This window comes from Halichoerus grypus, chromosome 9 (genome assembly GCF_964656455.1).
Source record: "Halichoerus grypus chromosome 9, mHalGry1.hap1.1, whole genome shotgun sequence".
NCBI lineage: Eukaryota > Metazoa > Chordata > Mammalia > Carnivora > Phocidae > Halichoerus > Halichoerus grypus.
This window is the reverse complement of record NC_135720.1, coordinates 118,135,287-118,160,464: the sequence shown is the minus strand read 5'-3', so window position 1 is coordinate 118,160,464 and position 25,178 is coordinate 118,135,287. Positions and strand designations below refer to the sequence as shown.

General features: G+C 42.2%; 1 protein-coding gene across 4 annotated transcripts; it reads right to left on the bottom strand.

The window, feature by feature from the left end:
* Nucleotides 1–1,274: 1,274 nt before the first annotated feature.
* Nucleotides 1,275–21,478, bottom strand: IRF4 (interferon regulatory factor 4). Of its 4 annotated transcripts, none has more exons than XM_036072470.2 (9): nucleotides 21,428–21,478; nucleotides 19,817–20,088; nucleotides 18,336–18,522; nucleotides 17,467–17,555; nucleotides 16,604–16,748; nucleotides 13,754–13,861; nucleotides 10,977–11,330; nucleotides 7,696–7,808; nucleotides 1,275–5,664 (listed from the first exon to the last, which is right to left on the bottom strand). In XM_036072470.2, the coding sequence occupies exons 2-9, from the start codon at nucleotides 20,030–20,032 to the stop codon at nucleotides 5,521–5,523; spliced, it is 1,356 nt and encodes a 451-aa protein (XP_035928363.1). In that variant the 5' UTR covers nucleotides 20,033–20,088; nucleotides 21,428–21,478; the 3' UTR covers nucleotides 1,275–5,520. The 4 variants fall into 4 exon arrangements, with proteins under 4 accessions (XP_035928363.1, XP_035928365.1, XP_035928366.1 ...); XM_036072472.2 differs by having other exon boundaries at nucleotides 16,604–16,745; XM_036072473.2 differs by lacking the exon at nucleotides 13,754–13,861.
* Between the last annotated feature and the right edge of the window lie 3,700 nt (nucleotides 21,479–25,178).

Here is a 25,178-nt window from a genome sequence, read left to right as displayed (position 1 = left end):
ATTCATAACTCTTCACTAATTCTGAAGATATCTATCTGCCTGAGTTAATTTAGGTATAGACTGTCCTAGAAAAAAATGAGATATTATGACCCCTGGAGTGTCTTTCCAGAAGATGATGTAGAATTTGATGATGTTTTTCTGGCATCAATAAACACTGGAGTGCACTTTATGTAAAACTATTTATTTGTCAAAGTAATACTTGCTTTAAGGAAACTAAACCCAAGACAGTCAAACTTGCACTGTATATAAAGAAAGGCTTGTAAACATCGGTACCTGAGGGAGGTGTGAAATTACTTAAACAAGTTCAAGGACTCAAAATCTCTCTGAAATTCTTGGGGCGCCTGGGTGGCTCAGTCCGTTAAGCGGCTGCTTTTGGCTCAGGTCATGATCCTGGGGTCTTGGGATCGAGCCCCACATCCGGCTCCCTGCTCAGCGGAGAGCCTGTTTCTCCCTCTCCATCTGCCTGTCACTCTGCCTACTTGTGCTCTCTCTCTGTCAAATAAATAAATAAAGTCTTTTTTAAAAAATCTCTTTGAAATTCTTTTTTAGACATAAAGAGTCGATATACTATTTGAAAAAATTTGCTTATATATACTGACTCAAGTTCATCCACACTTGTTGAGCAGATAAAGCCCCAAAAAGCAGTATGAGAGTTTATATTCCCACTAGCTTTATTTGATTACCACTTTAAAAATTCAAAATTATTCTAAGCTAATATTCTGGGGCTCCTAGACACAGATTACAAACATTTCTCACAGTTCCACGAAGTCTTTGGCTGCAAGGTTTTTAACACCACAAGCTGCAGCCCTGTCCTTCTAGTGTTCCCACTAGACTTGTAAGCAGTTGATAGGCTCTTTTACTACACAGAGTTTTATGTTATATTTCACATTCCGGATGCTGGTTAACCTACATCTCCTCCTCTTTAACAACAACGACAAAATCAAAGAAGCTATGAATATAAAAGGAAACATTAACAATTTCTTTGGGTCTACTAGACCTTTTAAAACACACAAGGAAGAAGAAGGAAAGGATTGTTCAGTACTCTCCTTAGATGTGTTTCCGTGGGCTGGAGAAACTGCCCTATGCTGGGACAAGTTTTGCTGTTTTTTTTAAAACTAGCAGAGCACTTTGAGATCTGATTTTACGGACGCATATGACAACCAGGAAGGAAGCAGGCTGCCGAAGCAACCTCTCTGAAAGAACACAACAGAAGGAGGAAGTATTTTAAAAGCTATCAAGATGAGTGTTTAATAACACACACAGCTCATAACAGATTAATTTTTTAAAAAGTCTTTATTTAACAACTACATAAAACACCAGATTGTCATGAATATCAATCTTTTGAAAAGCAATTTACACCCAAATTCATGACATTATTATGTACAATCATTTTCCACGGAATGATCTGCCTAGTTCTCTAGACACCCTTGCCTGGGAGGCCTAGCAGCAAGATGGAACCAGCATAGCTTTGGATTGACGTCAAGGGAGCTGCTTGGTCCTAGCCACTTATACAGATGGAGTGCGGGGAAATGAATCCCACTACCCATTAGGTTCCTTCCATCTCAGAGTCTAAAGCAAAACATGAGTTTATATTGGAGGAGGATTGGCCTGCTGGACTTTCAGTTCTTGTCCACATCCCATCTTTCTTTTCCTTCACTTCAACTATACTTCACCTACGTGCTTTCCTAAAGGCAGTAAAAATAAATACCAGGAAAATCAACCTTCACTGCATTCATGTGACAAGCTATTTGACATTAGTTAGCAAGAGATGGATGAGACCCACCTACACTGACACTGATCAATCTCAAAGATGGAGCTATGAGAAAAGTAAGTTGCAGAACAATGCATATGGCAGGACAGCCCTAATGCAACATTTAAATAGATGCCAGTTAGCTATAAACTAGGGAGATAGATAGTAAAAATATAGACTTTAAGGAAGCTCACCACTTCCAGGAAAACATTTACCTGTGAAGAAAGGGGAGAAATGTGATCAAGGAGGAATGAAACGGAGTCTGAACTAAAAAAATATTTGCTAGAAAAAAAATTGATGTTTACTGGTACAGCCAACACAGAAGCAAGGATTCTCTGGGGATGCATGTCCACCTGTTGCTCAGCCTCTCAAGCAAAAGCCCACGCCAGACCCTGCACCAAGACCCCCAGAGTTGGAACAACTCTGGGGTTTACACACAGTGACATGCAAAGACAACCTTGTTCATACCTTAGCCCAGTGTGTGTCTTTTTCTAAACACAAACCTGGGCATATCTGTGCTTTAGTGATAACCATATTGTCATGTTGCTTATTCCATGCAGGATTTTAAATTTTATCTCCCAATGGAACAGTGTCTTCCTAGCTCCAGGCAACAGTCTTGCTGGGTTCTCTATAGGGCGATAACTGTCCTGTTTTGCCTGGGACTGAGGGGGTTCCAAGGTTTGGGTTTTAAATGGGTTGGTCACCCTGGTTCTTTACAGTGTTCCAGAAGACATCAACAACCGCCCACTGTTTTATTAAATCCAAAGAACAAGAAACAAGCCATTAGAACATGCACCTGTGAGACACATTTTTTAACCGTGCCATCTAAAGCTTTTTAGCATAATAAATGCTTAAACTCTTCTATCGTATCTTCAATTGAGAACAAACTAAATTCTACTTTATCAAGTCAAGGAATGAGGCAATCATTCATTTTCAAAATCCTGAGACAGCTGTCAGGATTCTTTACCCTCATTATTTCATAATTCATTCACTAGCTCATAGTCTGGATTCCTCCAAATTAAAAAAAAATAATAAAAAGTCAAAGTATATGGGACTAAAGATGAGAAAGGGGGAAGTGGCCCAAGCCAAGAGTATTTTCCAGAAAATGTAACTCCAGTGTTAAAGCAGCTTAATATTAAAAAAGAAAGAAGAAAGAAAAGAATTTGCAACAGCAATAGAAATCAGGCATCTACTTTGAGAATTCAGAAGACACAGCACCCCTGGGACTGACACCAGAGAACTTCTCTGAAGCGCTGGCATGGGGTTAAATATTCTCCAGGGAAGAGGGCCACATACACTGGGGCCTGTGTCACAGAGGTTCTAATTTTGCTTTCAAATCCCCCTTAGGATAATATACCCTAAAATACTTTGCATCTATAAGATGTATAAATTACTGCAATTCACAAAATATAATCTGCTGTCCACGCGTATTCACTTTTAGCGGCTGATGAAATTCCTTAAACTGTGCTATGGACTGCATGGTGGTGTTCTACAACAACAATGCCTCTAAAAAGAGTGAGGTAAATCTGTATTGTTAGGTTAAGAGAGCACTGCATGAAAGTGGCTTGCAAGATGATCCTATGAGGTTTTCTTGAGCTGACGTATATGTATAGAGAAGTGAAATGTATTGGAAGAATAAGTCAAACTCTTCTTGTGGATATTTCAAGGGAGCAGGATTTGGGCTGGGAAAAAGAAAGAGGATATTGCTTAATTTTTGCCTGTCTATATTATTTACATTTTCTGTCGTTAATATGTATTATGCTGTCATTAAAAACTCCTTGGGGCACCTGGGTGGCTCAGTCAGTTAAGCGTCTACCTTCTGCTCAGGTCATGATCCTGGGGTCCTGGGATCTAGTCCCACATCGGGCTCCCTGCTCAGCGGAGAGCCTGCTTCTCCCTCTCCCTCTGCCCCTCCTCCCTGCTTGTGCTCTCTCTCTCGTTTGCTCTTTCTCTCTCTCTCAAGTAAATAAATAAGCTCCTTTAAAAAAAACTCCTTTTAGAAGTTAAAAAAATAACATTCCAATGCTTCATTGCTTGCTAACCTGGATAAAGGCTATATATAATCTGTCTAATGCAAAGGATACAGTTTGTTGAATGAATTTAAAAATATAGATTAGAATAAGAGATTATGCTAAGTGAAATAAATCAAGCAGAGAAAGTCAATTATCATATGGTTTCACTTATTTGTGGAACATAAAGAATAGCATGGAGGACATTAGGAGAAGGAAGGGAAAAATGAAGGGAGGGAAATCAGAGGGAGAGATGAACCATGAGAGACTATGGACTCTGAGAAACAAACAGGGTTTTAGAGGGGAGGGGGAGGGGGGATTGGTTAGCCCAGTGATGGGTATTAAGGAGGGCACGTACTGCATAGGAGCACTGGGTGTTATACGAAAACAATGGATAGTGGATCACCACATCAAAAACTAATGATATATTGTATAGTGACTAACATAATAAAATTAAAAAAAAAAAAAGAGTGGCATATATTTGAGAACTACTAAGCCTTTTGCCAAACCTGAAAGTAATAGCTATTTTTCTGTAGTATGATAAAAATATCAGTTGCGAGCATCAGTCTAAACATCTGTACTTTTCCAAAACAATCAACAAGGAAGTGATCAGGTTTACTTAAGCAACTGGAGATCTTAGTGATTCTATAAAAAGATGTATTTGGAAAAAGCCCAGTAATTTTAAGGCCCTGTCAAACCATATTGGCAGGAGGAAGCATATAATATACAAAATAAGCAAAAACAGCCCCCTGAATCTGCAGTTATGCAATCAGTGAAATCCTGTCATCATCTTTCCTAACAGAGTTCACCAAATTGAAAAGCATCAGCTCCTCCTCTTTAGTGTTGTCATGGATAACTAACTGATAGCCAAACAAAACAAACAGGGTAAGAGGGGAAATGTCACCAAGTTTCAAAAATATATCTTTAGTACTTGGATTGTTGATCTTTCTTTCTTTTTTAAGAAAAAAGTTTTAGCAACAATTTCTACAGAATGAGAGACAAAAAGACAAACAAAAAATATCTCAAGCAGTCATTAAAAGATTGTAGGACTGACAAAAATATGCTAATCAAGGGTAGTCCTAATGCTTTTTGGTTCCAGAAAACACCAACTGGCTTCCAGGGGCACCCAAGGAGAAAGAGCAAATGGGAGGCAGTGTGAGATAGGGCAGGGAAGTCCGTGCCGGGGTGAGACCCAGGCCAGGTGGAGTGATCAGCCACCCCAAAGCTGGAGGCACTGTGATCCAACCTCAGTCAAAGATTCTCTTTCTAACAACAAGCATTTTCTACAAGAGCAACATCTTCTATGTGCATTAATACATTTCTTTTGTGGGCAGAGTCACCTCAAATTTAGATATTATTTCCCTGAGAAATAGTACAACACTTAATGTGCTTTTATCCCTCTAGTTAGTGGTCAATACTGAAACACAAGGTTTCTCAGTTTTCAAGCAAGAAATAATCCACATCAAATTAAAGATAGCATTTGAGTAAATATAAACACACCCTTTGGTCAATTTTCACAGTAATCATCAAAGATGGTAGTCTACGGAAGATCCTGAAAACTGTCCTTCCTTTTGGAATAAGCTCATCTGTCAATTAGATGGAGCTGGGTTTTTTACACTCATTCTTGCTGAGATTCTCCTCAAGTGTTGAATTGAAGCCCCAATTTCCAAGTTTCTCAAAAGAAAAAGAGGGAGTTCAGTCAGCTGTTCCTGTCAAAGTCAGATATTTACAATGAAACAAAATCACTTGTCTTGACATTTTTCATTCTTGAATGGAGGAGTGGCGAATAGATCTGTGATAATCCTCTGGACTGCTAATGTGTTCAGGTAAATCATAGCTCCTCAGGAAATGTCCACTGTTTTGCTGAGCAAAATAATATAGTTGTCTGGCTAGGAGAGGTTCGACCTTTAATAAGAGATTTTAAAAAGATATTTTTGAAATATTCTTTTTAACATCCTGTAATTGGCTTATCACTAAATAACTCAATATCTGAAGATATGGTAAAGTTAAATCCAAGGTTAGCTGCTATCCAAATCAAAACATTCTGAAGACGCAATTTTTTGTTAGCCCTTACGTATACCAACCTGAAAACCGACTCTACTTAATTCTGAGTTTTTACTATAGTTAAAGTCAAAGGTGGTATTTTTAAATTAATAGCTGCTTAAAATTTATGTTTAACTAAGCATAAGCAAATCAGGTAAAATGACCAAATTAAAAGGAAATTTGAGGTGATTAATGAACTTTGAGGTAACTTAGAATAATTTAGGCCAATGAATTTTTCCACAACCACAGTATGACAGGGATGAGGGTGTAAATCCTGAACAATTTACAATTCCTGGATGACCTAGATAATCTGTATATTTCTAAGATAAAGGAAAAAAGAAGGAGCAAAATCTATACAAACAACAACACTGTTATTATGGGGAAAGAGAGGTTAATTGACCTCAAGTTCATCTAGTTTGGCTATTTACGTGGGTCATATTCACTAAAATAAATTCAGCTTTCAGAATTTCCTTAATTTACAGCATCTAAGAAAATTGAATACTTTGTTAATCAATTCTGCTACTAAATTGAGCCTTTATGTTACTTGATATATGGAAACTTAAGCATAATTCATATAAAATACCTGAAATAAATTAAATCCATAATAAAAAGGAGTAGGGACTCTTGGGTGTACACATATCAATTTTTCTTTTCCATCCCAGACAACTCAATTCCAGGGACCCTTGCTTGAGGAACACATAGTTGCCTAACTCAGAGGAGGGCTAGTGCACAAAAAAACCTTAAAGTCAGACTGATGTAGGAGTTTTTCACCAACTCTCGAAACATTATTTATCAATACCAAGTTTATTTAGTCATTTAACAATCCTAGGTGTTATTATATCAATTACTGGACAGAATTCAAGAAAAAGCTCTAAAGTCTTTCGGTTGGTTGGTTTCTGATTTTACAATCAAGGGGGAGTACTGTGTGTTTAAAATTAGATAGTGTTTTATTTCAGTTATCAATAAAAAACATTATGAGAACTAAAATATGACCTGAATGTTTCTATACAAACCAAACCCTAACCCTGAGCTTCACCCTAGAGCTCACCCTCAACTCGGGCCCCAGGGTAGGTCTCCACACAGCCAGTGGATTGATTCCTAACATCTCCCAGAATGGAACACTTTCTGGGGTCAGACTGATTTTTTTCTTACCTGTTACTGCTTTTGTCTAGGCCCAATAATAACTCTCAAAGGTATGTAGCAATGTAAAGTTTTCAAATTCAAAATCTTGGGTATTCAAAACTCTGTTTTCTGTGGCAAATTTATTCCAAATGTCATCTCTATAAACTTTTTATAAAAAAGATGTTTACGTGCTACAGTTGACCCTATTTTAAACTCTGCTAGAGAACACTGATCTACTTAATTTCCTTGACATAAATTCCTCCAAATAACACATGACCTTTGGTTTCCATTAGTTAAATAATTTCTACAAATCTAGAAATAAAAGAGGACTTGGGAAAAAATTGGGGGGACTGCAAAATACATAGGTCAATGGACAGCTTCCCATTTGGGAAAAGCTTCTCCATCAAGTGAAGGTCAGCTAGACAGCATTTTAAAAGCAATATTAAATATAAAAAATTTTAAAGGGCAACTTTTATCCCTAGTCCTTTTAAATCCTTATAAAATGGGAATAGGACAACGTCTTGATCTATACACAAGATGGGACGAATGAAGCCCATGGTTGCAGGTTTGTGATGAGTAGACCTCTAGAGCTGGAAAAAACATGTGGGTCCCTGGGCTCTGCTTCCTGCACCATTCACTGGGCCATGCTTCCTCCTTCATGATTTTCCTGTCACTTGACATATACTTTTCATTTGAGACTTTTCTAACTGAGACCCCGCCCTTGATGAAAAACAGGGAAACTCAATCATTTGAATGTGACTAAATACTCACGTGAGCAGTGATGAGCTTCCTTTGCCTCTGAGGATCTGGAAATTCTTCCCCAAAGCACAGAGTTACCTGGAATCTTGGCAGGGGACGGCCATGGTGAGCAAAAGCTTGCAGCTCTGGAGAAGCCCCATGAGAAAAACAAAACAAAACAAAATCCTGATCAGAAACCATCATTGCACATGCCAGGTTAAAGCAGGAAGCAAAAGCTCACTGTTGATTTGGAAAACTAAAATAGGAGTGAGTATTCTTTATTTCTCTAAGTGGGGTTCTTAACTTTTAGACCACAGATATAGAATTGCTTGTACGTGTTCATAGGTGTGCTTTTCCTGAGAGGGCTCCAGGTTTCACTTGATTCTTTTTTTTTAATTTTATTTATTTATTTGAGAGAGAGAGAGAGAATGAGAGAGAAAGCTCGAGCAGGGAGAGGGAGAAGCAGGCTCCCCACTGAGCAGGGAGCCCAACACAGGGCTCGATCCCAGGACCCAAGGTGAAGGCAGATGCTTAACCAACTGAGCCACCCAAGCGCCCCTCACTTGATTCTTTAAGGGAAATATGCTTTGCAGATTAAGAAACCTTGATCTGCAGCATTGGACCCATGAGAGCGCAAAGGGTAGCAGAGGGGAGTGAAGAATGAAGAAAAAGGAAAAGAAATGCAGCCATGTTGAGGCAAAAGAATAATTTATACAAAGGAGAAATTTCATTTAAAAAATCAAAATTTTCTGATTACTTCAAAATGTTATCTCAAAACTGCTGAGCCCTCATAATCCAATATCTGTGCCACTCAGGACCTTTCCATGATTCAGGCAACACTGAAAATGCTTTACTGTTATCTTGGAGACTGAGGACCAGCTGTCTCCTACTTGGCACTAAGCCTAAACTGTGGGACTTTGAGCTGACTTCTTGTCCATCTTGTGGGACTGATATTGATTTGAAATGAAAAGGGTAGTGATGAAACACTAGGGGTCCCCACATTTGTGGATATGTTTATCCTGAAGGCACCACTCCTACCCTAAAGATGCAGAACAAAGACTGTTGGAAAGACACATGTGTAATCCCTGACATTGATCCATGTCCCTTTGCCCATATTCAAGATGACTCTTAAGCTCTAGCTGCTCCTATTCTTTCCTTTCCACTAGAGTTAAATGTCATTTCCGCAAAAGAAACACACATGGTTGCTGCTACAACTTCTGCAGAACAGTATGCACATGCATCTTGATCAGATATGCACCCTTGGGCTTTGCCTTTAGGGGCTGTCCCTAGTAGTTTGCAAATCCTGAATGGGGAGATATCAAAGATCTTCACTGTTCTCTTCAACTGAAGAAAAGTTTCTAACTAACTCACTGGACTGTTTGACTTCCTGCTTTTTTTTTTTCTTCCAGAATTCAAATCAAACCTAACTGACTTAGTCAGAATGTGTAAAAGGCGTTCACACTACTGAGGTCTGAGACTACACCTACACAAGCTAATCAGAGTGGCGAGTTGGCACAATTCTCCGAAAAAGTCATGTCTCAAATGCTTGATAACATGAGAACATTCTGTGGGAATCCTTGATTATGCAGAAGCTGGTTTACACAGCTGCAGTTTTTAAGTTCACAGGTTCCTCCTTGAACCTCAGTGAATACTTCAAGATAACAGGTTGCAGTGAGCAAAAAGCACAGTCTTTGGTTACAGAGGAAGAAAAAAAAAACAACTCTTGCTCACAGATAAATATTAAATTCTAGGCAAGTGAATTCACAACCTGCAGATATTCACAGCTGGTACATCATGCCTTTCTGCTTCTTGCCTGTATCCAGCTCTCAGTGACTGTGACTCAAAGTGTAACTTATAGCCTACTTAGAATGGTAGGATTCAAACTTCCTAAAACATACATAGTGAGAGAAACTCACAGAAGCAAGTGTCATTCCCCTGGGATACCTTAACTAAAGCCCTAGCCCTGTGGCTTCTGAATCCAAAGAGACCAAGATTCATAGTCTCTGAGGTGATCCAAACCCCCATGGACCCTTTCAGACGCTTTTGCAGACATAAGAGGTGCACACAAGATGCCCCTCAGTAGCTCCTGACTCTTCCTTGGGTGCCCACCATGATTACCACCCTGGACCCCAGAATGGACAAAACAGTCATGGTGCAGATTTGGAAGCAGTTCTGTAGCTCAGAGGAGGGAGGGGTGTTCAGACCCACATGCCTTTCTCACCCTGGTGCTGCTTTGGAGACCCAGAGGCTCAGTTCTCCCTCTTCCTCTTGTCACACCTCTTAGCCGAGGGTTAGTCATATAAGGACATATTTGTTTAGGGGCACCAAAAGAGAATTTGGATGAGCCTACATGAATTTGGGCAACTTAAACCCAAAAGGCTAAGCAAATGTCAACAGTGTCAAAGCACATAGATGTTTCATATTTTTAATTTAAATAAATTGAATCAGGAAGCATATTCAGGGAAAGGAGAGGCATATGAAAACCCAAAGACATAGAGTGTTTCTGAAGGGCCACTTATAAAAGAATAGCTTAAGGATAAGGTACAGAAAGAGTTGGCAGTTAGCTGACAGAACAGCTTTCTCCCTCCAAAAGAGGTATCATCAATATAGATAGTCAAACGAATACTCTGGATGAAGCTTCAACAATAATGTGGCCAGTGGTTTCACAAAAGCCAGTCTGGGGCTAATTTAATCGTCATGAAATCAAAACTAGAAAAACAAAACTTATTGGTTTTAGAAAATATTATTTGAAACATGCATATCATAGAGATAACTCAAAGCCTTCTCATAATTTCCCCTTTGGAAAATCAGTTCCACATACTCTATCCTTGGTCTCACCTGCTGGAGAGCATCTGCTTAGGGGTAACACATCTCATAACCAAGAATATTAACAATACACTTCTAACCTTATGATTTTCCTAGGAACCCTAAAAAAGCTGAAACACCAGCAGACATGCTTGCTGAGATCATACTGCCAATAAAGTGTAAACCTTATCAGTCTGTGACTATTTGTTGAATACCAGAATTTCAAGATATCAGCCTGAACCACAATCCCCTTGAGCAATCTTCCTCCTATTCACACCCCTTTGCTTTTGGAAAGGAGCAGGTGGTAGAGGCAGAGGTGAGAGATGAACAAACAGGAAACCTATTCTCAGATCACACAGGCTCAGGGATTAATAGAAGGAAGACCTCTGTCTGGGATGGGAGTGACCTGTTTGGACCACTGTAGCAGGTACAGTGTCACCCCCTTCATTCTGTCTCTTAGGCTCACAGGTGTGGGATGCTCCATTCTAACAGATAATTTGGTACATTACCTGCTAAAAACTGCTGTGTGTCAAAGAGCTTGCAGGTCTGGTCCCTCTCCAGTTTATTGGGCCGGTCACTGCACAGTGCCAGGGGCCCATCCCAGTAGATCCTGCTCTGGCACAGTCTTTTGGCATAAAGCCCGTCGGGGGCCATCCAGAGGACCACACCCCTTTCCAGGTGGCTCAGAAGTTTCTCGATGTTTTTCCTCTGGCCATTGTCCTCTGGGTAGGGGAAAAGGACCTGGTCCAGGTTACTGGCATCGTAGGTGTGCCCGTGGGAGATCCGACAGCCTTCTGGGCTAGACGTGGTCAGCTCTTTCACCAGGATCTCCCGGTAGTACAAGCAGATGTGGAGCCGGCAGTCTGTAAACACAGAGATTTCATGGTCAGTGCTAAGGGACCAAGGAGCACTGGATACACATCAGGATGCCAAACTATTCAACCGGAACATGTGTATTTGGTGGGAAACTGGTGTCCCAGAATACTCCATAAAAAGTAGAAAGTTCCAGGGTCAAGAAAGTGTAGGAAATGCTGCATACCCTCATCTCCCTCATGGAGTCATAGACAGTAAGAGATATTAAGGAAATCCTGCAAGAAATCTATTTAATGTTGTCTAACTCAGCATTTTCCAAATTTGTGTGACCATAGATTTTTTTTGTGGAGGGGGAAATCACACTTTACACTAGTTTTCTGCACAGTATATTTGACTTGTATTAGAGAGCACCACTGGTTAAGAACATTCTGTGTCATTGTTTGGTGATGATTATAGCGATGATGACAATTATGTCTAAAATACTAAGTCATGTACCACTGAACAAAATTCATCTTTAAGCATGACAATCAGTTTTGATTTTGGAGGAAGTAAACCCTAAGTTTAATTTCTACTAGCAAAAAGAATATAATGGTATTTCAAAAAATAAACAAAAATGTTTACATCAGAAACCACCCTAAAATATCAATATGATGTCACTTACATAGAAAAATATATATATATACATACAAGTGCACATTAAGTTTCAGCAAAGATAAACACTAAGACTTTAACAGTGGTGATCTCTGGGTGGTAGGAATGTGATGTTTTATTTTCCTTTTTTGCTTTTCTGATTGTCACATTAGTTTTTATGCTATGTGTGTATATACTACTTGTATAATAAAATTAATTCACGTGGAAAGAAAAGAATCAATGAAAAAAAATGTTCTAAGGCTAAAGTCCCACTAGGCTTTCAAAATCTGCCTTGAAAATAACTGTGCTTTCTAAAACATTTAACGAGATGAGTTCACCTATGAAATTTTTCTTCAGAATAGGACCCACAAACTGAAAGGACAAAGCTAGGTTTGCAAAGGACCCCTTAACTGAAATGCAAAAGGGCTTCATGCATAGGCAATAGCTACCCATCCATAACTGCATGGGATTTAAAAATGAATGGGAATCGCAGTTCTCCAACAAATGTGCTCAAGGTTGATAATTAATCTGTACTATGCATACCAAAAAAAGAAACCCACAAAACCCTCTTATTCCTCAGCGGCAGGTTTTGAGACTTCAACAACCCACATCACTGTCTCAATTCTCCACTTCAATTTCTGCTGCTGTAAACACACTAGCAGAGAGCGAGCTCAGACAGTGTACCTTGATGACAGTGAGTGTTGGCCATTTGAGGTGACTTGCAGGGCAAGTTTCATTTCATTTAACGTCATCAGAAATCACGAGGTCACAGTGACATAAATAGCTGTTTATTTCCTACTTTCCAGGCACCTACACAGGTCTTAGGTGCTTAAGAGAAGGGTTAGAAAGTTTCTAAAAACAAGCACAAGGCTTTCTGCTCAGAAACATCTCCCCTCCATCATTTAGGAGCATCTAAGAAGAGAGGCAGCAAGCCTCATTCAGAACTTCAGAACTGAAAAGAAATAAATGGTGAACCTGGAAGCAAGAAAGGTGACCACAACTCTTTGAAACCTTGAGAATTTACTTTATACTTTCTATCATTGATTTTTAAAAAGCCCAAGGGGCAAGGTGAGAATTCTGAGGCTTAAGCTATTCATTTTTAATGTAATTATAAGTCCCATTTTAAAACAACCCAGAATACGATCTAAAAAATAAATATATACACACTACATATGCTTAGCAAACCTTGAGGTGTCTTCCTTAAAACAGGTACGACCTTTGAGCTTGCAGGGATTCTTTTAGAAATGAAACTTTGAAAATCAGCTCTAACCCAAATTTTTTGCAAAACCTATCAAATTTTAGACGAAGACTGACCGCAAGTCTCACTACTTTTAGGCATATGAATGGAAAGGAGCCAGAACTCATGTCCTCAGGATGACAGAGAGGAAGACCTATTTGTAGCTAAACCTGGAAGGATGATCAGCTTTTCAAAATGAGAAACCCTTGTGTATTTTTCTAAGAAATTATACTACATTGTGAAAATTTTGGCTGAAGGGGGGCCCTTGGTATATAAAGCTGAGGTGTTTGCATATTCCTGAAAATTCAGATAGATGTCAGTGGAAACCCTAAAATGACTCAATTCAAACCAGCATTTAGAATTGGCATCAGAATCAAAAGCTGGCTTCTTAGAGCTAAATATTCTAATGATGTCCTCATTCAAAGAGGTTGGGAGTCAGATGTGTCCATACCCACTCTAGTCCCCAGATGGAAGAAAGCCAGTGCCCATGGGCTGTGCTCAGGGATTCCCCACCCCCACCCAATCAAGTATACCCAAAGGTGAGGGTGGAGCCACAGCAGAAGCCAGCCTCCTGTGGGGGCCTCTAGAAGGGAACACTGCACTCACCTGAGAGCGCCAAGGCTTCAGCAGACCTTATGCTTGGCTCTATGGGGATTCCAGGGGCCTGGGACTCAGGCGGGGCACAAGCATAAAAGGTTCCTGTCACCTGGCAACCTGCATTTGTAAATAAGAATCAGATGATGTCTAAACAGAGTCTGTCCGACGACACACAGGAAGGTCTCCTCTCCCTGGGATGTGGCCACTCAGCCCCTGAGGGGTGCACCAACCCTGGAAGGGAGGGGCCAAGGGCCCTCTAGAACTGACCGGTGGCATTCTCAAGGGACAAAGACAAGTTAAGTCCAATCAGAAAAAACAAGATTGAAAGAGGAAGGAGCCTTTTCATAGCTTTGGAAGGAAACTTGAAATAATCCCTCTATAATTTTTTCTTTCTTTTTTTTTCTTTAAGTTAGTTAACACCTTAATCACCTCACATAATTACCACTGTGTGTGTGTGTGTGTTGTATAGTGGGAAGATATTTAAGATCTGCTCTCTTAGCCACTTTTAATACAATAGAGTATTGCTAAATACAGTCACCATGTACTTTAGATCCCCAGAACTTATTCGTCTTATAATTGGAAGTTGGTACACTTTGAGCAACATCCCTCCATAATTACCCTGATAAACAGGATAACTTAGGCTCAGAGAGATTTATCCTTGTTCACGCAGCAAGTTGGCAGGAGAGCTGTGAGCTCAGGTTTACCTGAGTTCTGATGCCAAAGAACCCAATTAAAAACTTACAAATTGTTTAGTCTACATTTATTTAGCTTTCTATTTCTGGCTTCAGGAAGAAAATTGAACCATGTGTTTTGGCAGCATAATAGCTGTGGGTCACATTAAACAGTAATAGAGAAAGAATATCTCATAGAACATAATTTTGGTGGCACTTCTTTTAATGTCAACTATGCTTCAAAATACATCTACCTATTCCATATTTTTGTATAGTTTGAGACATTGCCTTGTTACTAAGGTTCTTGGTTCAATAGAGCCCAAATTCAAGTCTGAATTTCAGAAACCAGTTTAATGTTAACTAACTCCTCCACTACGGAACGGAAAGTAACCTTTGTTGCAAATCACTCTTGAAAAGCTAATAAAACCAAACTCTGAGCTTTTTTGTAAACATGACACTAAAAACAATTTTAAATGATGGTATACTTCGTCAATTTCATAAAAGCCAAAAGTGACCTGAATATGATTAGAAAAAGGGGAACTGACCAAATTGTGACGAACCAAATATTCCTAGAACATACAGAAGGACCTGAGTCTTGACCTATCTCAGGATTTCTATTTAAATATCTAACTCAAAAGTCCTAGAAGCTTGTGTTTTGCTGTGTTTGATACACTGTATGAAGTTTTCTTTGCACTTAGCTAACTAGTGCTTCCACTGAGTGATCTCATTTTGATGTCTGGGAAACTCCTGTGAGAATGGGACCACATCTAATCCAGAATGAACAAAGTTCTTTGGACCCCAACACCGGCACTAGTCACCTTATGGAGACTGTTTTCTTAGTATTTATTCATTCCATTCTTACTATCATTTCTAAGCCCCAAAATAACTACACTATTGTTGTTGTTTTTTTTAAGTAAACTCTACCCCCGATGTGGGGCTCAAACTCACGACCCCAAGATCAAGAGTGGCATGCTCTACCAACTAAGCCAGCCAGGTGCCCCTTGGGCACACTTGTTTAAGAGAAATATACTAGGTCAATAATCTCCTGATGTTCCTATAGAGAGAAGGTTTGGACACAGCTATGGTATGCCCGTTTTACAGATATGTAGAAAGAAACAGACCGGTGAGATTACTGGCCCAATCAACATTAAGGGACAATCCAGGAGGGAAGACTGACAAAATCTATTACTTTCTGCCAAAGATTATTCAGGGAGGATGAAAAATATTAACCCATCAAACAGATAATTAAAAAAATATGGCCAACCAGTTTGACATCTGAGATCCTCTGTCTTAAATGAAAGAGGAGATCTGAGGTTGAACTCCAGCCCCTCACTTCCACTGGGTAACTTTGAGCATTCCTTACATTCCGTGAGTTAGCCTCAAAAAAGGGGGGGCAGTTTTTAGTTGCTTGGGATGGATCTCTGTGATGTCTATTTTGTTATTTTTATTTATTTACTTATTTTGAGATTGGTGTTCCCCTTTATTTTTTTCTGTGAAGTTTATTTTTTTATTCATTTACTTGAGAGAGAGAGAGAGCATGAGTGGGGGGGTGCAGAGGGAGAAGGAGAAGCAGACTCCCCACTGAGCAGGGAGCCTGATTCTCAATCCCAGACCCTGGGGAATCTCTGGCAGATCCCGGGGACCATGACCTGAGCCGAAGGCAGACACTTAACCAACTGAGCGACCCAGGCGCCCCTTTCTGTGATGTTTAAATAAGATCTCATGTGACTATGGACTCTGAGAAACAAACTGAGGGTTTTAGAGGGGACGGGGGTGGGGGGATGGGTTAGCCCAGTGATGGGTATTAAGGAGGGCATGTATTGCATGGAGCACTGGGTCTTATACACAAACAATGAATCATGGAACACTACGTCAAAAACTAGTGATGTAATGTATGGTGACTAATATAATAAAATAAAATTTTAAAAAAAAAGATCTCACATAAGGCAGTTCCCAGCATAGGTCCTGGCACAAGTAGGCCAGGAGTCAGTAAACCCTGGAGTCCTCCCCCTGACGACCTTCGCTCTCTCCTTCACTGCACGTGAGGTCTTTCCTAGCAGCTCTGAGAAGGGGAAAGAACTGGGGTACTGCCCAGAAGGACAGATCAGGAGAGACCAGGGCCCTTTGGCCAGGTTTGTTCTGCTGGGTGAGCCACAGCCATAAAAACCAGCCCCAGCATACTCCTTACCATTTTCACAAGCCGGGCCTTGCCAGTGGTGGCTGCGGGATCCAAACGTCACAGGACATTGATATGGGATTTCTGGGTGGGGCTGATCAGGGACGTAGTCCCTCCAGGTTCGGTCGTGGGGTGGCATCATGTAGTTATGAACCTGCTAAAGGAATATGAAGGAGCAGCTGAGATGAAAGGCAACCAGCTTGGCAAAGATCAGTTGGTTGGCACGGGGAAGGGGGTGGGGTGCAGATTCTTTTATAGTCAGACTCCTCACAGCATCTTTTATTTGGCTCACAGCCAAATCATTTTATCATCTCAAAAGACTTTGGAGTGAATAGCTCATCACACTAGGTGGAAAGTAGCCATAAAGAATCAAAAAGCACAATGAAGACAGTGTTATAAAGTAATGATTTGTGTAAAGCTTCATCATATGGTTAAACCTGGCACCAAAAGTACTGCAGGGAAATTTGCCTTCTTTTACCCACCAAAGTGAATAAAACAGAGCTGTAATTCACATCAGAAAAATCTGAAGAGATCAGCTGCCCTGTGGTTTCACATGATAAAGCACTACTTCCAAAATTTTCATCTTCCACAAAAGATCTGTTTCCCAGATTTCTGAATCAGTAGTAGAAGTCCATGCTAGCAGGCAGACACATCCACCTCTCCACTCCTTAAAACCAACACTGATAGTAACACCAGGTAGAAAGTGAGACACTCATCCAATGATTGGGGATTTGGTTTGGCTGATTGACTAATAACAAAAACAAAGCACTGCTGTTTTGTTTGTGTATTTTTCCTGCTATGTGGGACTAGCCGGCTCACGTGGCCTCACCCAGACCCAGCCTCCCCTTCTAGAAGCCCTGTACCCTCCACCATACCTGAGCTGGGAGTGAGGTATAAGGAGCCGTCATGGTGTAGGGGTGGCTCATGGTCATCTGTGGGTCCTCCAGGGTGAGCTGCTTTGCTCCTATGTGTTTGGGCAAAAGGCAAATGTTAAAGTGTGAAATAAAGGAACTGTCATAACTAAAAGTGAAATCTTAGAAAAATACCTGAGACTTTAATTCCTAGAATGCATAACGGTGTTGACAAATAAAGCACTTTTTTAGCAATTCCCATGGGCAATTACTTGTTCAGGCCATTAAACTGATTTCTACAAGGTCTGACTTATGTAGGACAGGTAGAGAAGGAGATGAAATGCTGTGTGTGAACGCACTTTGTCACATAAAGGGCCCCAGCAGCAAGATGTTCCACAAGTGAAGTCATCTGTATGGTTTGTTTTAAATGCAGATTCTTGGGCTCTACTCTGACACACTGGTCAGAAACTTGGAAAGAGAAGATCTGAATTTCAGAAAGCCTCCAAGCTGACCACAGTATACTCTAAAAGTTGACATTTTTATTACTATAAAGAATAACAATATATGGATATATGTATGCTTCCTTTCTACAGAATGGTTAATCATGAAACACTGATAAGTAAAGATAAATCTCTGAACAAGTTTTCCATAGTTTGTTTGAAAAATTTGGCCCATATCTTACGCCAACAGAACTAACTGAAAAACACGTGCACACACATGCATGTGCATACACCCACAGGTAGAGAGTTGGAATCTGAGAAATCGTCCTACCCTAATACCACAAGAATTTCAATTTATGACCCTGAGAACTTGGGCAAAGAGCCTGTTGGGCTTGAACATGAGGCAGGAGGAAGGCAGGCTATATTCTGTGACCCCAGTCCAGGAAGTCCCACCTTTTTTTGCGCCCTCAGGAACAATCCTGTACACTTTGTAGGGGTCTGAGATGTCCAGCTGGCTCCTCTCTACCAGTTCCTCGAAGTCGTTGCTCTTGTTCAAAGCACATCGCAAACGGGTCTTCCAGGTAGGAGGGTCTGGCTTATCTATGCCTTCTCGGAACTTTCCTTTAAATAGTGCCCAAGCCTTGTGGGAAAGAAGTGGGGGGGAAAGTTAAAATATAGGTCTTTAAAAAAAAAAAAGAACCTGAGGATTGTATTTCTAAAGGAAAGAATGATGCTTAGGTGCCTCAGATTTATATTGTTGCTCAAAACATGGGACAGAAAGACACCGGGTCTCCACTAGGTAAAATACTTTCCCCGTTGGACTCTATCTTTGCTGAATTGAAAACAAATGGTTTGAGCATTCTCTAGGTATTTATAAGAGGTAGGTGAGATGGGGAGGGTCCCTGGAAAGGGGCCCTAACCACCCCCTCCCCTCACAGTGTCTGAAGTGAGTTCCACTGGAACTAGGGGTGAGCTGCTACCCATAGAGTACATCTGAATGGTCAGATATTCTAAGAGCAAATTCCAGAGGAAGTCCCCTTCGCCTGTTCTGCCCGCAGGTGGTGGGGCTGGGTCCTAATGCACAGTTCATTGGGTAAACTGCTCTAGGGGAAAACAATCATCACACACACACACACACACACAGAGAGAGAGAGAGAGAGAGAGAGAGAGAGAGAGAGAAAGAGAGAGAGAGAGACCTAGAGAAAAATATCTAAAGAGAGACTTGGAAAGAGGGAATCAGACAGAAACAGAGATAGAGAGAAACACATATGGAAGGATCAAGGAGAGCTAGAAAGATAGAGGGCCCAACAGAGATTGAACTAAAGAAAATAAAAATATCCAGAGAGAAAGACCTCCAGAGAAAAACAGTGAAACAGAGAAAGACAGACAGACGTAGTGAGTGAGAGGGACAGGAAAACAGGCACAAACTCAAGCACACCTAAGGGTGCTTACAGAAAAGAAACAGGGAGACAAAGAGAGACACATGTTGATCAAAGACGGCACGGTGGTATCCAGAGGTACAGAATGAGGCTCCGATGGAGACAGAGGAACCCATACAAATGCAAACAGGAACACTCAAGTCAGCGCTGCTCTCCCCGCCAGATATCTATTTCCCTGCTGCTGGAGCCATCTGACTCTCCTGGTACTGCTCATGACACACGTTCAGGATTGGTACCTGGTCCCCCGTTTCTAAAAACACTACAAAGGTTGAAACCTCTCTCCTCCCCCAGCTTCTACGGATTGCCACCTGATGCTCCCGGACCGCCCGCCCTGCGGGGCTCATCCCATCCCGTCCTTCCCTCGCGGTCCCCTTTCCTCTGAGAACCGCCAGGCGCGTACTGGGATCGCCACGGAGTCTGGGTTAGGGATCCACCAAGCTCTCTGGGGCCTTCCCTCCACCCCCACCTTGGTTGGGCTCCCCTCGTGCTAGTAACCTTGAAGAGGGCGGCGTCTTCCTCGCGGTTGTAGTCTTGCTTGCCCGCGTGCTTCCAGGGGATGCGGAAGATGCTCTTCTCCTCGTTCTCCCACACCAGCCCTGGGTACTTGCCGCTGTCGATCTGGTCGATCAGCCACTGGCGGAGTTTCCCGTTGCCGCAGCTCACCGAGCTCATGCCGAACTCTCCGCCTCGGCCGCTGCCCTCCAGGTTCATGCCCAGCGCGCCGACTGTCGCCCTCACGCGCCCAGGATCCGCCTCCTGCACTCGCTCTGCGCGGCAGAGAGGAGGGCCAGCCTTTAGCCACCCCAGCACAGCGCTCGGGGCACCCTTCTCAAACCCTTCTGACAATGACCACGAGGCCCTGGAGTCTCCGAGACAGCTAGGAGCTCTCTGTAAAAGTCCGTGTCGCCAAAGGCCCCTGAGAGAAAGCACCTTCTCAGCTGGCCCGGTCTCATCCCCTTGGCATGCCCGGTCCTCAGCCTCCCGAGCGTGCCTCCCGCGGAGTTCATCCTCCTACCCCACCTTCTGGACTCTCCATTCTTGTTACACACCCCACAGGCCAAACGCTGCCCAGGCAACACAACTCGTGCCTTTGTGCACACTGCGAAATCCAGCCACCACCACACTCTGGCACCGTTTGCGTGCTCACTCTTAGTTCCCGCTCTTCTTTGCCCATTCCCAAACCGTTGCCAGTACATTTCTCCCTTCATTGTCAGTTACCACTCGTGCCCACTCCTTTGGTGAGCCCCGCGCGCCAAGAATCTCGCACGTGGGAACGAACGCCTGCGGTCTGGACGTTCCAGGTGCTCAGCATCAGCAACTCCTGCTCGGGCCTTCTCCCATACCTGCACTCTCTGCCCCAAGAGAATCCCTGAGCCTTCGGCAGCTAGCAAGGATTAAGTGGGCCGTGGGAGCAACACGCGGCAGAGACCCGGCCGGAGGCGAGGAGCGCAGCCAAATAGCGGGAGATTCTGGCGCGCAGAGCATCAGCCGGACCCCGGAGGCCCGCGCGAGAGAGCGGAGGCGGGGAGGATGCCAGGAGGGTTCTCAGAGGACACGGGGTTGAGGCAGCAGAGCGCAGGGCCCCAAGTGGCCCAAATTCGGAGCTCCTCCTCCTCCACCACCAGTCGGGGAGCAATGCGCGGGAGGCCAAGGTGAGTTTGGGCCCTTAGGGGCCGCAGGATAAGGAGCCTCGGACTGAAGCCTCTAGAGTAAGAGGCTGTCCTCCCTCAGGAAAGCCTGCCGTCCTGTGTAGGTCCTTTCGATGGCCCCGCCTTGGCCACTTCTGGGGCCCTGACAGCCTCTTTATCCCATCCCGTCCAGCGCGTGGCCTCCCCGGGCCTGGGCGGGGCCGAACCACAGAGTGGTGAGGTCAATGCTTGGGCATTGTCCCGGCTGGCCCACCACAGAGCCCACACAAAGGTCCCGGGGCCCAGAGCAGACGTAGTGGGAGTCGGGGCTCCTTCAAGGGGCATGCTCCCTCTCGGGTCCTAAGCTGGGGTCCCCTGCGCTGCCCTCGAGATGGACCCCTGGACCTCTAGTCTCGTGCTCCCGGTTCTCTATTGTGCCAGCCTCACATCCGTTCTCCTACCCGATCCCAAGCCTTACCTCGCCCCCAACTCGGAGCTGAGGGCAGCAGTGGGTCCCAAGTTCAACTGGTGAAACTAAGTATCGGAGGTGGGAAAGAGGAACTTATAAAGCTTAAAAGCCCGCTGGGGCGGAGCCTGGGGCGGGGCTGGGCGGGTACGAAAGCGCCTGCCCGATTGGGGCCAGGGGGGCGCTGTGAGCGGAGACTGGGGCGCCGCGGGAGAGCCCCGGGGCCAATACTAGAAGGAGCGTGTGTTGGGGGGTCTGCTGCGGCCAGGCTGGGGGCCCTAGCGCCCGCTGCGATCCACCTCGCGTTGCGCGGCGCGAGCGCACCTCGAGTCGGGCGTGCGCGGCCTCGGGGACCTTAATGTGGGGAGGTTTCCTGCAAAGGGCAAGGCGCGAAATGGGGACCTCGCCTCAGCGCCAGGTCCTGCGGGAGGCCGGTTGATAATAACTAATAACAGCTAAACAACTGCGATGTGGTTAGGACGGGAAGTGGGGGCGTGTAGGAGCGGGAATCTGGAGTGAGGGGGACTTCACTTGAAGAGCATGTAACCAAAAACGGAGGAATTGTCCACATCGTAGAATTGTGGGTGGGTGGCGGGCACCCTTGGAATCGTAGCTATTGCTGGAAGCCCTGCCTCCCTAGAGCAGAGTCCTAGACTCTTCCTAGAGAAGAGTCCTAGAGAACATCCTACTCATTAATTAGCAATAATCACGCCTCCAGATACTTTGAGCTATAAACTGTGGCTCAAATAATGTCTGTCCATATGTTTGAAATGCTCACAGACTTTTGCATTTATTAAACTGGTGAATTGAGGTTACTCAGAAAGACAATGCATTGCCCCCAAAGTTTCAGTTATGGCAACATGGAAGAGTGGGGGGAGGGGTCTCGAAGTATCCAAATGCTTAATTGCTTCTGGACTTCAGTTCACCTTAAAATGACATAGTTTTAACATCAGTCTGGTAGGAAGCAATTTTCTAGTGAGATATAAATGTCCAGAATAGAAATAATATTTTAAAAGACCTGAGATTTTACTTAATTTTCCAAGATGTCCTTAATATTAAAATTAACTCCCTGTGCATCTGCCCACTAAGCTTTCACCAGAGCACCTTGTATGCTTCCAGCATGTTTATGTACTTAGCAATTTCAGGTAAACCGTCAGATCACCGGTTTCTATATGATTTTAGACCACCACCACCCTAGGTCAACTTGCAACTTTTGAAAAGCTTTTGATTTCACTTACTTCTCAGTTTTTCTCTTTTAAACTTACATGTTAGGTCAATGTCTCCTATCCAGAGAAAAAACTAAATTTAGGCTAGAGTAAAACAGGCAGTGAGGCACAGATTAGGTATGTTTTTCCTAAAACTAACAGACTTTCTCAGAAATTAACAGGATGCCATATTTTTATTCACCCAAGCAAGTTTTCCATTATCAGAGTCTATGTAATAAATAACAAAGTTTTGTTCAAAGAAAATTCTAGTCACAACCTGTTTTTCTTCCTTTCTTTTCCTTTCACAGATTCATTCATTCAACAAATATTTTTTGATCACCTGCCACATGTCAGAAACTGTTGTAAGCACTTGGGATACTTAAGTGAACACAGCAAAGATCACTGCCTTCATGTTGATTACATTTTAATCAGTGGGTTACTTTACCCCAAAGTGTTCTCAACAAACAGAAAGAGATTGCTAAGAACAAAAATGGCAAATGAGCTTTTTGCCTTTCCTCCTGTGTCTTCTGCACCAGGTTTAGTTAGTTTCAACATTTTCTTCACTCATCTACTTTTAGAAGTGCAAAACAACAGTCATTGTATGAAACTTTCTGAGACTTCACATCTACCTTGCTTTAAAATGTGATTGCTAATCTTCAACGCCATCTTCTGGTTTACTCATTTGTCATATTGATCTGCTAGAAGTGATTTTTGTTTTGTTTTAATGATGAGGTGAATACAAAGAATAATATATTTTAAACACTAAAACTCTTGATGTCCTCATTACCCCTGGTGAAGGGGAGGGAGTAAATAGGTAGGAGTTGCCAGTTACTCAGCAAAGACTTACATCTTAGTCATAGTTGAAACAAAAATGACAAAAGTTTTTAAAAGTTGAGCATTCCCCCCCGCCCCATACATACACTTGAGTAAACCAAAGGGCTCTTCAGTAACGGTAAAAGACTAGACATTTATCTTCAAATGTCACAACTTGTTAAAAAGTGAAAACAAATAGGAAATCAGTTAATTGAGTGTCTATCCAAAACAGAAGCTGATCATTATATTCCGTGAGGAGGTTATTTCAGTGAGTTTCCAGAAGTTGTAAATGGAGCCTGATCTGAATGGCGCATTGCAATTTTCAATTTACATGACCATAAAAAGACTGTAAGGCAGGTTACATTTACTTAAATTCAATATGTTAACAAGTTAATTTTTTAAAATTCATATTCAAGAAAAATATTTTTTAAAATTTTATTTAGGGGCGCCTGGGGGCTCAGTCGTTAGGCGTCTGCCTTTGGCTCAGGTCATGATCCCAGGGTCCTGGGATCGAGCCCCACATCAGGCTCCCTGCTCTGCGGGAAGCCTGCTTCTCCCTCTCCCACTCCCCCTGCTTGTGTTCCCTCTCTTGCTGTGTCTCTCTCTGTCAAATAAATAAAATATAAAAAAATAAATAAATAAAAAATAAAATAAAATAAAATAAAATAAAATTTTATTTATTTGAGAGAGAGAAAGAGTGAGTGAGAGAGAGCATGAGCAGAGGGAGGGGCAGAGGGAGAGAGAGAAGCAGGCTCCCCACTGGGCAGTGAGCCCCATGCAGGGCTCAATTCCAGGGCCCCAGATCATGTCCCAGAACCCCAGGGTTCATGACCTGAGCCAAAGGTAGACGCTTAACCAACTGAGCCCCCAGATGCCCCAAGAAAAATATTTTTAAAAACCCATCCTAGACAAAAAAATAAATTATTGGAATCTTGGGTTGTTTTTTTTTTTAAGATTTTTTATTTATTTATTTGAGAGAGTGAGCGAGAGAGAGCACAAGCAAGGGGAGAGGCAGAGGGAGTGGAAGAAGCAGACTCCCTGCTGAGCTTGGGGCTGGATTCCAGGACCCAGGGATCATGACCTGAGCAGAAGACAGATGCTTGACCAACTGAGCCACCCAGGCACCCCTGAAATCTTGTTTTTATTAAAGCTATTTTCTCCCTAATTCATTTTTTAAAGGGGGTGGCACTACAGTTTGTTAAAAATAATGGAACTATATGCTTGAAATAGTTTAAAGGGCAATCATTTATAACTACTTATGAAAAATCAGGAAAATACTAAACATATTTTGTTGTTATGATGTAGAATCATATAGGCTAAATATCTCCTCCTTGGCAATATGTGTGTGCAATGTTAAGTATTACTATTAACCATGCATCTTGTAATGCAATATTATTATACTATTATTGTATTATTATATTATTATATAATAATAATATATATTATATTCATAATATTATATGTATTATATGTAGTACTAATGGTATTATATAATAGTATACAGATACTAGTATAGTAATATACAATATGCTATAGTAATATAATAATATACACTATATATGTGTTATACTATTTGGTATACTATAGTAATATAATATAGTATTATTGTATTACATTATATAGTATTATAGCATGATTATTGTATGGTACTATTGATAATTAAATACTCAAGTATGAGGGTCAGCTAGATTTGGTTCAAATCCATGAGGTCTTGGGTGAACTATTTAACCAAAGTCTTACTTTCA